We start from the raw sequence: 15,651 nt of genomic DNA, 5'->3' as shown, positions 1-15,651 counted from the left end.
AGGAGACCTGGTGGGGGCAGTCGTGTGTAGTAAAACATCTCTCGGTGATTCTCCTGGTGGGTGGATAAGGACAAAGAAGCTGCTGCACTTGTTCACTTGGATGAGATCACCCATTGCCACACTGAGATCTTCTCAACACAAGGGCTAAGACCTGGTTCCTCCTTGTTTGTTGAGGCACCAAACTGCTGAAATATTGTCTGTCTGAATCACAGTTGTTCCAAAGCAAAGAGAGAGTCTTGGAAGACCTGCAACTCTAAGTGCACTGCTCTCATTTAAAGGACATTGATATGCTAAAACAATGACTAAAAAGGTCACACAGACAAACCAATCAGTAAAACCTACAAGAAAAATCTAGCCAAGCTAGAGTTTCCACTGTGTGATTCCATAAACCTTTTGCATTAGAGACACATGGGACATAAGGAAATGACCCCTTAAGGACATCAGGTGTTTCAGCTATATGACAGTTATGAATGCCCATGACTTTTTTCTTTTTAAGTGTGTTTTGGACAAATTTAGGCCAGTAACGCCAAACTCAGGCATGCGAGGGATACTTTGGTGGTGGATATGCATAATTGGCCTCTTTGGGAGACCAAGTGCCTTGGACCGGTTTCCCCAGGAAGTGCCCCCCCCCCACACACACAATTTGGGATGCATCCATGGTCGCTGTGGCTTTGGCCTGAGGGAGAATGGAGGCCTTGTAGAACTTGATCCGAACTAATCCACAGCCAGAGGTATCTCGTGGATGTCTGAGTGATTCTTGTTTGGGCTGACATGTTGGTAAATAATAGACCATTGTGTTGACATCCATTGAAGAATTTACATGTAAAATCTTGCTAGAGGAACAAGGACTATAGTTGCCAACATTGATTCCAAGGCTTGTAGAATCAATTGGGCTTAGATTGTGGTACTGTGAATTATTTTTCTAACTTGGAATCTGATTGTACTTTCGAGAAAAGAAGAGAAGCTGTCACTAATACCATGTTGAAAATTGCTCTTATGAATTGCAGTGTTATAACTGAGATTTGTTGTAATTTATGGTTATCCCCAGATGGGAGCAAGTCTGGAGTACCTGATTTCATGCTCTTATTAATAGATGCCTGGTCAGGGCTGTAATGAGTCAGTCGTCCAGTACAGAAACAGTCAGAATCCCTGAAGTTTGAAGTGAGCTGCTAATACTGCCACGTATTTGGTGAAAACCCAGGGGGTTGTGTCGAGGCCAAAAGGTAGTGCTCTGAACTGGTAATGACTGGCTCCCAACCAGAAATGTAAATACCTTCTGGATTGTCTGTTCATTTTTGTGTGATAGACCTTCCAGATGAGTGCTATTGAGCACATGTACTCGTCCTTGCACAAGAAGGGCAGAATGGACTGAACCATGACCATCCAAAACTTTGTATGTCAATGTGATTTGTTCAAGTTGCTGAGGTCCAAAATCGGGCTCCAGTCCTGTTTTTTTTTTTGGCACTAAAAAGAATCTTGAGTAAGTTCCGGATTCTATCTGGTTGGGTGGGACCTGTTGGATGACTATTTTTCTAGCAACTTTTGTATTTCTAATGCTGCTGCTTTCCTCCGACTGGGTGGAACATCAAGAAATTTGTATACAGATGGAGGTGGCAGGGAAAGGGGAGCTGCATAACCTCTGGAAATAATCTTCAGCACCCACATATCCTTTGTAATATCTAGCCAAGGCTGTCTGGTGCAGTGATGATCAATCCGTGATTGGCTCCAGAGTGACAGTAGGGCCTTCTTTCAGAAACGTTGGTAGGGTCTGTCAGAGAAGGAACTTCTATACCCTTGGTTCTGCGGGCCTGTTCTGCTTGGTGGGCAGTGTCTGCTGTTTGAGTTGCCTCCTCTGTCTCTGGGGGGGGGTCTATCTCCATGTGGATCTTGGAAAGGACTTTGGGGCTTTCTGAACCACGTCTTAAAACCATCTCATTGATTCCTAGAAAAGGTTCTTTGAAGGGCTGAAAAACAAACTCCCACTGTAGTGAGGGTTTTCCCATTTAGCTCACACCTGGAGACTGTATCCTTTACCTTAGGGCAAAACAGTGAACTGCTGTCAAAGGGTGCTTTGACAAATGAGGACTTGAAGGGCTCTACAAAGTCACCCAAGTGCATCTGAGGCATGCCTCCTGATGGAAATGCCTGAACCTGCCACCCTTGAAGTACCTTCAGCCGCATGAGAGGAAAGCATCATGAATGAATTAGAAATGGATTGTAGGGTTGGCAACTGTGAGGCCACAGAAGTTTGAGTCTGAGCAGTAGCGGTCCCAGAAAGGGATTGTGACAGTTTCTTTATCAAGTCCCTTTGTAGTCTTGGAAACTGTGCCAGGTAGTTCAGTGACATAAGGGCAAAGATTGCTGAAGGATACATGTGCTTTCCAAATCTGTAGAAAGCCCTAGACTCCCTGTTAGATGGATGGACAGAGGAACACTACTCAGCAAGTTCCTTCTTGGTGGCCACTGCCATGGCCATAGCATCTAGAGGCACACCCTTGCTCCAAAACTCCCTTTTTACAGGCGATGCCAAAGTCCGATCTGGTCATTTGGGGATTGGCTCAGCTGTGTCAATTACCTTCTGTGCCAACCTAGAGATTAAGTCAATGAGCTTGTCAGTGGGTGGAGTTACCCAGTAGGTAGATGTGTCAGAATCAAAGGCCTCCAGGAATACCATTCCCTCTGGGGAAGAGCTATCTGTAGACCAACCACCCCTCTTCTTAAGAATCTCAAGGATGTGTCTGAATGAGACCTCTTCAGATGGTGATCCTGGAGACCCTTCCCCTTCATCAAAATCAGTATCTTTGGTGACGGACTCCTGATAGGAGTCCAAGTACCTCCTCTTGCACTTCCTCTCCTAGGGACGTCTTTGGTGAGGTGGTGCTGAGAAGTGTCTAAAGAAATTGTAACACTTTGCTAGGGAGCCCTGGAGACTTTGGGCTGGCTGTTCCTGTGGCATAGAATGCAGGGGCTCAAGGAGCAGAAAAACATGGGATCCAGAGGGAAGATCTGAGGGGGTAGGAACCATCCTTGCTGCTAAAGCAGAGAACACTATCTCCACCAACTCAACGGCAGAAATATTTGGGAAGAAGGAAGCCATTGGAGCCAAGAAGCCACGCTTTAGCTCCATCAGCTCCTCCTGCTGCAAAGACAGTCCATCTGAGGTGGAGGTCTGAGTTGAGCTGTCCTGTGCCGAGTCTCCAAGGGGAAGAAATGTCTCCAAACTCTCTGGAGTCGACTCTAATGCCTCGGACCTGACAGGGATGTTTCAGCTCTGAGAGTCATCCAGCTCTGAAACCATCACAGCTGGTACACCCAGAGACCGCCTCAGAGCCGAAGACACTAACATCTTTGGATCCAGTCCAGATGGTCCCATGAGACTCTGATCCAAGGGCTCTGAAACAGTAGGTTGGATCAGAGAAGGAACCAAGATTGATGTAGTAGTACAGACAAGGGCTTCCTGACCTGAATGGGTCAAAGCCAAGAGAACTCCCATCTGTATCTGCACTGAGAGAAATTCCTGATCATTCTGTCCACATCAACTTTGGTCAGACTTCTGGTAGAACGAGACAAAGCTACCGATGGGGACCTGGAGTGGCCAGCAGGATTCAAAGTATGAGGAAGGTACTCTATGGGGTACTGGGTCTATGGATGGGGAATATCTGGTCCTGGGCAAAGGCCTCTGATCCAAAGAGCTAGGATCCAAAGAAGTCTTGTTTGACTTTGCCGCCGACTGGCAGTCTTCAGATCTGACTTGTGCTTTTTCTGTGGTGATTCCATGGTAGGATCCAATGAGGGAAATTGAGGATCCTGAAGACCTTGAAGACTTGGTTGAAGGCTCCTTTAATTTAGGTTTGGGGGGTGAGCCACAGAAAGAGCCTCTGAAAAAGATGAAGAGGAGCATTCCTTTCAAGATTAGTTTTTTTCTTCTATCCATGACTGCTCACAGGTTGAAGGCCTTACAAATTGAATAATCTAGTTGAACATGGTCTGGGCCCAAACAATATACACACAAATCATGTACTTTGGAAATGGGCAACTTGTGCTTGCATTTCTGGCACTTTTCAGAGCCAGAAGGACCTTTTTCAGGTATTGTAAAAATACCAAAAGGGGGGAAAAAGGCAGAAGAAAGTTTTTTTTTTCTCTTACTATGAAGAGGAGAGGGAGAAAAATTCCCAGCTCTGGCAAGTAGAACTACAGCTACACCGAAGAGTCTAAAAGGCAAAGAGGAAAGAAGAGATTACCAAATTATCAACTATGGTAACAAAAATGCACTAAAAGTGTAACAAGGGTGGATTTAGAGATGGAAAAGAAAATAATATATAATAAGAAGTAAAAGGAAGAAATAAACTAATCTCTGTGCTCATCTCAGAGCTGAAAGTGACCGCGTCCAAATGTGAATACGGCAAACAAGATCAGAGGTATGTTGGGGTTGGTGCATTTTGGGTTAGGGAGGAGCTAAAGAGTTTTTTAGTGGTCATGAGCCATAACAACATCCAAGTCGGATCTGAGGGTTAGATCCGAACCCAGTGCTTGAGGAATGAATGAAAACTGACATCAGATCTGTAGGTTTTTGAATGATCACTCTAGTAACTGCTCCATCCCTCTTGTTTTGTTGGTGTATTTTTTATGTCAAAGTGTGGACATTCATTTTTTGCTGTTCCTAGTAGTGTTTTCTTTTCAGGGCTCGGTTTCCTTTTTTCTGCTGGCAACAAATCTTTGAAAGGCTTCACACTCAAAGTTGTCTTTTGGTCAGCTCAGCTAGAGCAGCCTGACAGTTTGGGCTTGTGGAATGTGCCCTGAAGCTTTGGAGGCTGGCCAGCTGTTATATCCTTGGCAATATGTAGCCCATATAGCTAAGACTATTGCAGCAGTAATCATTTGAACATCTACTGTTATGGTAAGTTTAACTTGCACAACTGTACTTTCACATCCACCCTGTACTACAACCCTCCCCCATCGAAATTGTCACCTTGTAAGGCCTGAAGGATGTATCCATTCTCTACCACACTTTACCTTCCTTTCCAATGCCTTGTTGTGCCAAACCTGATCTGGGGTAATCCGGCACACTACAGCATTATGGGAAAATAAGTCTTAGAGGCTCTAAGCTGGAGTATCCGTTTTGCTGGTTCAGATCCACCAAGCATCTTGATGACTCACAAGTTGTATTGGACAGATGTGTATAAAAAGATCTAACATTATGGTAAGTACTTAATTATAGTTTTGTGATGCAGAGAGTAGCAACAGAATCTTCCAAGGGTCAAGAGCAACTGTTTTTTTGTTGGGTCCCTTTCATATTGACTATCTACATTTTGTGAGGTGATGAATGCCATCATGCATCTTGAGTCACTAGATTTCCAGTAGTGCAAAGTCTCCCCCAACAGAACAGAATTCCTTTACATTTTAACCAAAAACATTTTTGCACAATGCCAGTATAATGTTAAACTAGTTCCTTTCTCTTTACGTAGAACAGCACTTTCAGCATTAGTTATTGCCTTTGCTCACTTCTTCCCATCTGTACCTTTTTCATTGCCAGGCGCATATACAGCATTTAAACATTGAGTTACTCCATTAGGACAGCATTATGCTTTTTTCCTTTGTCTGTTTTGATAGAAGACTAACACTCCTCTTTCTACTTTTTCTTCAGCTTTTTTTGTGTAAATCTTTAAAACATTTTCACTTATAATATACATTCATTGCATTGCTGTTTTGAGCTTGCAGTTATATTTCAATTTTAGGATTTCTTGAAAGCATAATTGGTTCTGTCTAAGTGATTTATATCACTGGTTGTCTAGACTGCTTTATCTACTATAGAAATGAGTAAAGGACAATTGTGTAACTACAGTAATGCCCTACTTTCGTGCCGTCAGGATATTGGCCTTTCCCACCCATCTTTACCACCTTAGCTGGAAAATACTTCCACTGTAGTAATCTTACCCTTACGGGGTTGGCTTAATGGTTAAGGTGTTTACCTTACAGATACAAAATAGAGTTTGATTCTCATCATTGAGGGAAAATGATTAGGCTTAAAATGGCCTTGAAGGACAGCTAACCTAGTAACTACTTATACCAGTGCCTCACTGGTCAAACCCTTAAGGCAGTACACAAAATCAAACATATTAGTCATAGGTGATTCGATCGTGACACACACTGATGTCCCTGTCACCAGGCTGGATAAGGAAAAGGTCATGGTCAGCTGTCTGTCAGGTGCCAGTGTACACCATATCACACATGCACTCAAGTCTCTCAATAACAGGTACTGTTATGACTAAGTCATAGTCCATGTTGGTGCAAATGACTTTGAGATGCACCTCTCTGGACTATATGAAGAGAGACATGACTGAGCTCTTAGAATGTCTGTCACAGGCAGTTATGTCCCTAGCCTTAAACAGCATTTTATTTTCACCTGGGATGATGCCTCAATACAAGCATAAAATGGGGGACCACTGTAGCACCCCACTGTGAGGTCCTCCCTGGAGAAATCTGATCACAAATCTGTCTCAAAGTAACTATCACACCTAACCCCCCCCCCCCCACAGCAGCAACTAAACTAAAAAAACTTCTCCAAAGCAGATTATAACCTCTTATGGGATGGTATAAATAGCTTCACTGCATCTCCTCCCTCAGATGGAACTGGCAACTATGCCAAGCTCTACACCAGTTCTTTATTACAAACACCTCACGTGTATAACTGGATTGACTCAGCCGTACCCAATAGGACCAAAACAAGCTCCTCAAGGAAGAGCAAATCTACTTGGTGGACAACTGCCATTAACAGGCTTTAAAATGTTGCGTCTTTCGGCTTTTTCCCGGTTAGGGGTTGCCACAGCGGAACTCAGGTCTGCTAACGATTGGTAGCTGATAACAGGCTTTAAAATAAGAGGAAGAAATTGCTGTCTGAGTAAGAGGGAACGAGCCCTCCTAAAACTCGAAATACTCCCTCCTCAGCTTAAACAAGCAAATAAGACTTATTGTGAAGTCCTCCAAAGCAAACTACGAGTCCAAATTAGCTTCCTCATCAAAGGACAACCTCAAGGCATTCTATACAGTGATAAGAAGGGCATTCTGTATTGCTCATTTCATAAGTAAGGGCATTGCCTTCAGAAAATAAAGACGTTATAGCCTCCCTGTACTTTTCCCTCATCAGGCCAATAACTGAGTACAACGCCCCTTTTAGTACCTTTCTAAGCACTTGCAGCAATTGGAGAAACCACAAGGGATCCTAACAAGGAAAATTCAAGGTCTTCAACATTTGTCCTATGGGGATCGTCTGATATCACTGTCACTTTATTCTGTTTCGTACATACTACTCAGAGGTGATTTCTGCCTTGCATACAAGGGAATCTCTGAACCTGAGTTATTGAAAATGTGCATCAGTAAGTCTAATGGTACATGGGTTACTCTCTCTAAAGGGGTTCCTATCACGTAGTTGAACTTTTACAAGTTCGAACCTCATATGGTCGAGACCATAAGTTTGAATTTGTAAACGTTTGAGCATTTGAATGGAAATCTCCTTAAGCAAAGGAAAGGCCCAGATTTGTGCAGAAGTGGTAATTAATGACACCACATATACTGATCCTGTGGACATAGCTAACCTGCTGGCCAACAGGTTCTGTGAAAACTTCACTCCCCTGTCCCCGCCACATGTACCCCCATGATATTGCTACCACCTGTCTCCTACCTTGTATCTCTAAAGAGGAGGTCATAAATGCCCTCTCTAAGGCCAAAAACACAGCATCTGTGAGTCCTGATAACATCCCAGGCTGCATCTTATATGGGTTCCAACACGAATTAGCTACACCACTGGGTACTCTTCTATCATAGTCTAAGCACCGGCTTCATATCAGCTGAATGGAAAACAGCCACTGTTATTCCCTTGCACAAAGTTGATGCTTCCACTGACCCTGGGAACTATAGACCTATTAGCTTGACTAGCCTTAGCTGCAAGGCCATGGAGCAAATCATCATGGACCGTAGCAAAGGTATAGGTAATCTCTAAACACTTGACCCTACTCAGTTTGTATTTGTCAAAGGGAGATCATGCCTATTAAACGTAGTGGACTTCTTCAAGACAGTCACCAAGGCCCTGTACAAGGGGAAATCTGTGCTTACAGCCTACCTGGACATAGCCAAGCCATTTGACACTATCCCCCACTCAGGCATCATTGATAGTCACCCAACTAGGCATCAACCCGTATATCATTAGATGCATTGCTAACTGGCTCACTGATAGAACTCATGTAGTCAAGAATAGGGGAATCCACCTCCAACAGCAGACCTGTAACCAGTGGTGTTCCACAGGGATCATTCCTGCGACCTCTGCTGTTTGGAATCTAGTTCTCCAAAGTACAAGGGTTGGGAAGGTGGCCTAATGGTTAAGGTGTTTGCCTTACAAACACAAGGTGCAGGGTTTGAGTCTCACAAGGGATAATTGTCTAGACTTAAAATGTCTCGCAAGGGCAGTTAGCTTGGTACTAATCTATGAACAAGCAAAAACTAAAGGTCTGTGGCTGACAAAGTTTGCTGATGACTGCAAACTGGAAGCAGTCATAGAATTTCCAAATGTTGTCAGCATCCTACAAGAGGGTCTTACACAAACAAGTGGTTGGTGCCAAAGTCATGGCCTTAATCTCAGTGCAAAAAATGTATTCTTTTCGGTAAAAGGAATTTTCCTGCTAACTACCACATGAATAGCAACACCTTAGGTACGCACTCAGTGGTGAGAGACCTGGGCACACAGGTTGACAGCAACCTTACCTTTGACCACCATGTCTCCACAGTGGTAAGAAGGGCATTCTGTATTGCTCATTTCATAAGTAAGGGCATTGCCTTCAGAAAATAGACGTTCTAGCCTCCCTGTACTTTTCCCTCATCAGGCCAATAATTGAGTACAATGCCCCTTTTAGTACCTTTCTAAGCACCTGCAGCAATTGGAGAAATGACAAGGGATCCTAACAAGGAAAATTCAAGGTCTTCAACATCTGTCCTATGGGGATCGTCTGATATCACTGTCATTTTATTCTGTTTCATACAGACTACTCAGAGGTGATTTCTGCCTTGCATACAAGGGAATCTCTGAAACTGAGTTATTGAAAATGTGCATCAGTAAGTCTAATGGTACATGGGTTACTCTCTCTAAAGGGGTTCCTGTCACGTCGTTCAACTTTTATAAGTTCGAACCTCATATGGTCGAGACCATAAGTTTGAATTTGTAAATGTTTGAGCGTTTGAATGGAAATCTTCTTAAGCAAAGGTTTACATTTTGTTCAATGGGGTGCGATCTCGGAGTTGGCATATTTAAGTAGCGGGGGGTGTGAGGGGCACAGGCCCCCATGTGGGGGGGTGCATGGTGGCTTGCCCCCCTGCTCAAAACTGTTTTTGTTTTCTGTTTTTTTTTTTTTTTATCCATAGTCGAAGTTTTGTAACTTCGAACATAATGGTTCAAACAGTACGTGTTCGAAGTTATAAGACTTTGGCTATGTGATATAGACCCACTCTAAAGACCTTAACCTGGTATGTGACATTAATAGAACCTGCTGGAGGGACCGATTTGTCTCCCAGAGGTTATTATACTTTTGGAACAGACTCCCACTTCATATCAAACAGAGCAAACTCACTGGCCCTCTTCAAACACAATATGGACGATTGGATGGGTGACCGTAAATTCACTCTGGGGGTTCTACCTGTGTCCTTCTTGGACAGGGGCAATAGGTGCTGATCATGGAAATAAGGGTAAGAACTTGGCTAGGCTTGTAAGGGCCCTAGGGTCATTGGCCTAGTAACTTCCTATGATCCTGTGTCGACTCTGCATCTGAATTAGCCACTGTTTATCAAACTTGTATGTTTTTTGTATAAGACTCTCAGTTTGACTCAGCAATTCAACAGGTTTAAAATAAAGACTATGCAGACTAATATCTCACTAAATGTTTAAGGATTTTCTCTCCCACATCTCACTCATTTACTTTGTCATCTGTAGAGTACAGCAAACTTAAATATTGTTATTGTCTTTAATTTCATTCAAGACAGAAATCCGTGAAGCACTGATCTGGAATCTTAAACTGAAGCCTCAACTGTCTTCTGAACAGTTATCCTTAGTTTGTCCTGCAGACAGTTGAGGCTTCAGTTTAAGATTCCAGATCAGTGCTTCACGGATTTCCGTCTTGATGAATGGCCACAGCTAACTTGGCAAAAATAAAGTCTTCTTCCAGAGGAAAAAGCTGTCCAGTTAAGGGTTTAGGCAGATCTTTATTCAACGATGGATTAGTATTCTTTTCTGAGAAAGTCCATCTTTGAATAAAGATCTGCTTAACCCATAATTGGTCTGTTTTTTCCTCTGGAAAGAGGACTTTATTTTTCTTGAGTTTTGATAATTTAACTGCAGCAAGGATCCAACCTTCTGAACTGCTATCCTTATTCCTAATCATTTCATTCACCATTTGACAATACTTCCTTCTGTGTGTCTTCCAGCTTTTTTGAAGTCAGGAAACTGCTTTAATTCTTGATTGTTTTTTCTTCTGGTGGAAGCATAATCATCATTGTCCACATGTAGTCCAGATTCACCTATTTTCTGCTCTCTTCCTGCTTGCCAGAGTTTGGCAAAGGCTTGATGTTTTTAAGTTTGGAATTTTACCAGCACTGGTCTGATTAGTTTCTGTCTTGTCATTCTATTCTGGATGCAGAGCTTACAGCTTATATGCCCTTTTTAACTGTGTCTACTGCACTGCTATGCTGGTTCACTTATGGATCTGCTTTATCATATAGTTCAAGCAGTTACCAACTTCTGCTTTTTCTAGTATTTGAGTGAATCTTAATTTGTCTCTCCCTGGCCTATCTTCCAGTTCAGTTATCTTTTCAAAAATGTCCACATTCCACTTTGTATGTTGCCATTTTTACTTTAATAATAGTCCCTTTTTTAAGCAGCCTGGACGGCATCAGAATACTTGTACAGAGTTTCTTCCACTTGTTTGAATCTTCTGTTTGCCTTAAGCTAATCTTCCTGTGTGCCACCTATTTTGAGGACTCATTACATACCTCTCAACTGTACATATTTTTGTAGAATGTCCAGATTTGTGCAAGTTAGTGCCAAATCATTAAAGACTGAAGGTAGAAAATAATGACAGACATGTGAGTTTGACTTCATACCCTTCTCATGCCAATGCAAAACCTGTTATTCTATCAACTTTCTTTCAAAAATCTCTTTATTGTATTAATCTTTCCAATATTAAAGCATAAAATAAATCACAATGAATACATGCATATAATCAAAAAAATATATAAAAGAAAAAAGTACATTTAGTAAATAAACTATGTACAAGGGTGCTAATTGTCCATTGAGATAATTCAAAGTGTAGATGGTACAGAAAAAAAATGATGCACACATACCTTTCAACCGTACTGAATTCCTTGGAATTTACCAATTTTGAGGGCAAAATAATGGGGGTGCCATGAATTTCTGAGTAGTCCCTTCAATTCTTGATTTCTTTTTTTATTTTATCCATTTTAAAGTACAGCTGATGTCGTCACAGCATCATCAGTGTATCCTGCAAATGTCATCAGCGTGCAGGGGTGTGTTTGATGACAGTTTCATGAGGCCATGCCTGACTGCCTGTCGGACTCTCAGGGACTCTGCATGGGAAATTTCAAAAAAATAATAAAAAAAAAACTTCAGTTTCTTTCTATATCCTTTTGCTGCTCATTAACCTTACAGTGAAACAAAAGTAGTTTCATGTTTCAATTCTAGCCTGAGTAAAAGTGACACAAGTACTACAACTCCCATATATCTGGGCAAATGCATTGCATAATTCTCTTGTTGTTGTTACATTCTAGTTATGCCGGTGAGAAACAAAAAAAGTGTCAAATGTTGAGCAGTGGCTTATATATATTGTCTTTTGTATAAGAAATATTTTCTGCAAATGCTGAAGGTTTTGATTACACTGTTAACTGCGTGCAATATATTAGCATAAAGGACATGCTCGTTGTTTGACTTAAGTGCTTCTGAGACAGTACTACTGCATAGCAGTTAAAAGTAAAAGATGCATGTTGCAGGAGAATATTTATAGAAACACAAGTTAATACATTGCAACTTAAGTTTTTAGGTTGCTCACTTTATTTCTTAAGTCATTTTGGTGAAATAAGTCTTGTTTTGTTGTGGGCAGAGGATGAATATGTTGTTCCCAGTTTGAGTTACTTTCTTGACTGTTTTGATTTGTGTCTATGTTGGATATTATTTTATTTAACATTTGTTAACCGGGAAAGTCGACTTGGAACGAAGCCAATTTTCAGCGGAGGCCCGGGGAGAAATGCTCCAGATGCATGTCTTTGTAACGTGGGAGGAAACCCACACGAACGCAGGGAGGACATGCAGACTCCACACAGAAGGCACCCCAGCCGAGAATTGAACCGGAGAACTTCTTGCTGTGAGGTGATATAAACATGGAAGCTGGAAATCTGGAAGGGAATAGTAGCAAAACCCACGTTAATACTGATGTCATGGTCAAGTTTTTAAAGTGGTTACCTGTTATTCTGTAAAACTATACCAGATTGTGCTTGTAGGGAAAAAAGGGCCAATCTCGTTTCCGAGCAACAGAAACTTTGTACGTTAAGTACTCCACCTACTATTCTGGCCCCCACTTATGCAAGTTCCAATGTGCTCCATGATCGCAAGTGGGGTCGTATAATTGTTAATGCTGTAAAAGTTCACTCTTGTTATTTAGCAGTAAGGCGCTATTATCTTTTTGTTTGATTTGCAACATTACTGTGGGAGTCACAAACACACCCACTAAGGAGTATTTTGTATGTAGCCATATAAAAATATGCATTTACCGAATACAAATGATTTTTAATAGGTTTTAAATATTTAATTGTCCATTGCTGCAAATTACTGAAGGAAATATGAGTGTTTTTTCATTTGGAACATAAGTTCTGTGAATGCCCATTTTCAGCATCTTCATACACAGTTGATTGTCTGGGAAGGAAAGTTAATGAATACTGGTCAGTTTAGAGAAGGAAAACATGAACTGTCCAGATTTTTGCAGAATGTCCACATTGTTTGCTTCATATTTTTAGTGTGTTGTTCATAAAATTTGTCATTTTCTGGCAAATCACTGAGGATCGAAATCACTATATAACATAAATTAGAGTTTCAGACTTCATATCCTTCAGAAAATGCATGTTAGCACACATCCTGTTCTGTCAACTGTCTTGAGTTTATAAGAGCAAAATTGAAAATCCGTCCCTAGTTTTGTGTCTTTGTCCCTCCCATTTCTTTAGGCTTTATCCAGATTTCTTGTGATAAGTTGGGAGTTGTGTGTTTTGGTTATATTTTGTGTTTAATATTTTGTCTGTTTTTTCAATTTGCTTTGAATGTTTGTATCCCACAATTCCATTGTGGGTGGGCGGGGTTACACAACCACATATGCATATTTTATTTTAATCAGCATCTGGATTATTGGCCATTTGTACCTACTTTACATGGGCCTTTGTCCAGATTTTTGATGATTCCAGATTGAGAGTTATGGGTGGAAATGTAAGCATAGAGGCACAGAGTTGGCAACTGTGCAGTGCTTTTTATGTAGAAGGCATAAGAGGATATGTGATGACATATGTTTATTAAAGCACTAATACAGAGAGTTGTGATCAGGTCTGTGACCACAACCACATTATGTGTTCGAGACATGGATTCCAAGAATGCTTGAGAGGTGAATCTTGGCAACCATTACAAAAACACAAAATAGCAGGTTATAATCGGTGAGATCCAATCATAACTCTTCGAAGTCATGGAGTCTTATCTACTTCATGTAGTACTTATTACAAAACAAAAAAAGCTGAAGTGTTTTACTGGCTTTGAAAGCCAGTAAAGGACTTGGAGAGTGCTGTTGCATAGACAGCAAGTAAAGAAAAAATCAGGAAGAGTTTTTAAATACTACCATAATTTAAATGAGTTACTTACAGACTGACATCTGTAAACTTCCACAGATGTCTGAGGAAAGATATTCAGGAACCGTTGAGAGCAAATGAATGTCGTTTCACTGATACCAGACCATAGCAGCACTTAAGGGGAGTGTAATATTTGTTACACACTTTTGAAAAAAGTCACGGTCAGGTCCTGCATTACATTAGTACGTAGCCAGATATTAATTAATTATGTGCACTACATTGTAATTAGAATGCTTGCTTTAAATCACAAAAGCTGGCCTTAACATGAAAACTGCAAACACCAATGTATCCCTCAAATTTTAGACTGGTCACTACTTAATGGATCAAGGAATGGAAATCAGGCTTGATGTTACATAGAAATGCTTTAGTAAGTTCAAAGCTTGACCTCAGTTTTTGTTATAGCTGTGTTTTTTCCACTAGGTCTTGATGCACTACTGTTGCAATATGTCTGGATAAAGCGGCAGACTGCTGTACATTATAATTTGATACTTTTTTTTTTATAACTTTCTTGTTTCTTCCAGGCATAGTGGCCAGTTTGGCACAATTAACAACTTCAGGCTGGGACGCCTTCCAAGTGTACCTGTAGAGTGGAATGAGATTAATGCAGCTTGGGGACAGACTGTTTTATTGCTGCATGCACTAGCCAACAAAATGGGTCTGAAGTTTCAAAGGTGAGTCGTGTGTGCACACGTGTGTTTATATGCATGTATGTGTGCATTTATGTGTACTTTCCTAAAGTTAATTACAATTTTCAGTACATTTCCTTCACAAGCTTTTGAGTGAAAGTTGTTAGCACCTCTTTGAAAACCCTCATCGTAGATGTAGTTATGTGACAGTACATATGGATTGTATTTCTCTCCTCCCTGATGACAAAATCTTTTTTCTGAATTTAATTGAAAACAGTGCCCACAAAGTAAAATGCAACATCAACATAGCCACTACTTGTTTAATAAAAAAAAACTTTCTAGGTGTGGTTTTGGAGACCGTTCTTGTAAATACATTCTTAAAAATAGGTTTCCAAATGTTTGTTTTTATATGTTCCTTGTTAGGTTTCCAGTTATTTTTGTGCTATTACTTGACTGACTTTACATATTTTTCATTGTGCCATTCACTGTAAAGACATTGTGTTCTGTCTTTGTACATTGTGTACACATTTTGAGCATTCACAGTCTGCCACATGACATAAAGACTACCGAGCTTGCTTTGTCAGAGATTAACATTGTCATACAGAGCCTGCACACCAGACAGCTGCTCTGTGACCTGATACGGTGTTGGATTTTGTGGTGGACAGCAATGTGGTTCTTCAGTTTTACTCATTCATTTTACTTGTGTTCTGGGTACTGGGACCTTTTTCACTACATCTCAAGCCATGAAGTGTGGAAGAAGCACCACAAGCTAGATATAACAGCATACTCTACCAAGTAAAACCATTGACAAAAATAAAAAAAAATGATTGCAAATTAAGTCAGAGCCATTGTGAATTTAATTAAATAATTTTATTAACAGGACTGCAGTAGAAGTTATGCTTGGATATGAAATGCTTATCGGTAAGGAAAAAACAGTTACAGATTAAGCGCCTGGTATTAGTTTCCTCTCAGGCACCTACTCTTTGACAGGCTGTTCCCATTGAAATTAAAGAAATCAACACTTAATCCAAATTAAGAATGCAACTCAAAAAGCGCTTCTTCATCCAAGCCAAATGTTCCTGCTTCAACACAG

The 15,651-nt window shown here is 41.0% G+C and overlaps 1 protein-coding gene across 1 annotated transcript in view; it reads left to right on the top strand.

Moving 5' to 3' along the window:
• The window catches only part of BECN1 (beclin 1), a 1,139,297-nt gene extending 1,124,689 nt beyond the window's left edge, over window positions 1-14,608 (top strand). Inside the window, exon 10 of the mRNA XM_044054677.1 lies at window positions 14,454-14,608. Coding sequence (XP_043910612.1) covers window positions 14,454-14,607 — 154 coding nt within the window. The 3' untranslated portion in view covers window position 14,608. The remainder of the gene's footprint in view (window positions 1-14,453) is intronic.
• Window positions 14,609-15,651: the final 1,043 nt, after the last annotated feature.

Source organism: Protopterus annectens, chromosome 13.part0 (genome assembly GCF_019279795.1).
Source record: "Protopterus annectens isolate FY-2018-M chromosome 13.part0, PAN1.0, whole genome shotgun sequence".
Taxonomy (NCBI): domain Eukaryota; kingdom Metazoa; phylum Chordata; order Ceratodontiformes; family Protopteridae; genus Protopterus; species Protopterus annectens.
This window is presented reverse-complemented; position numbering and strand designations above follow the sequence as displayed.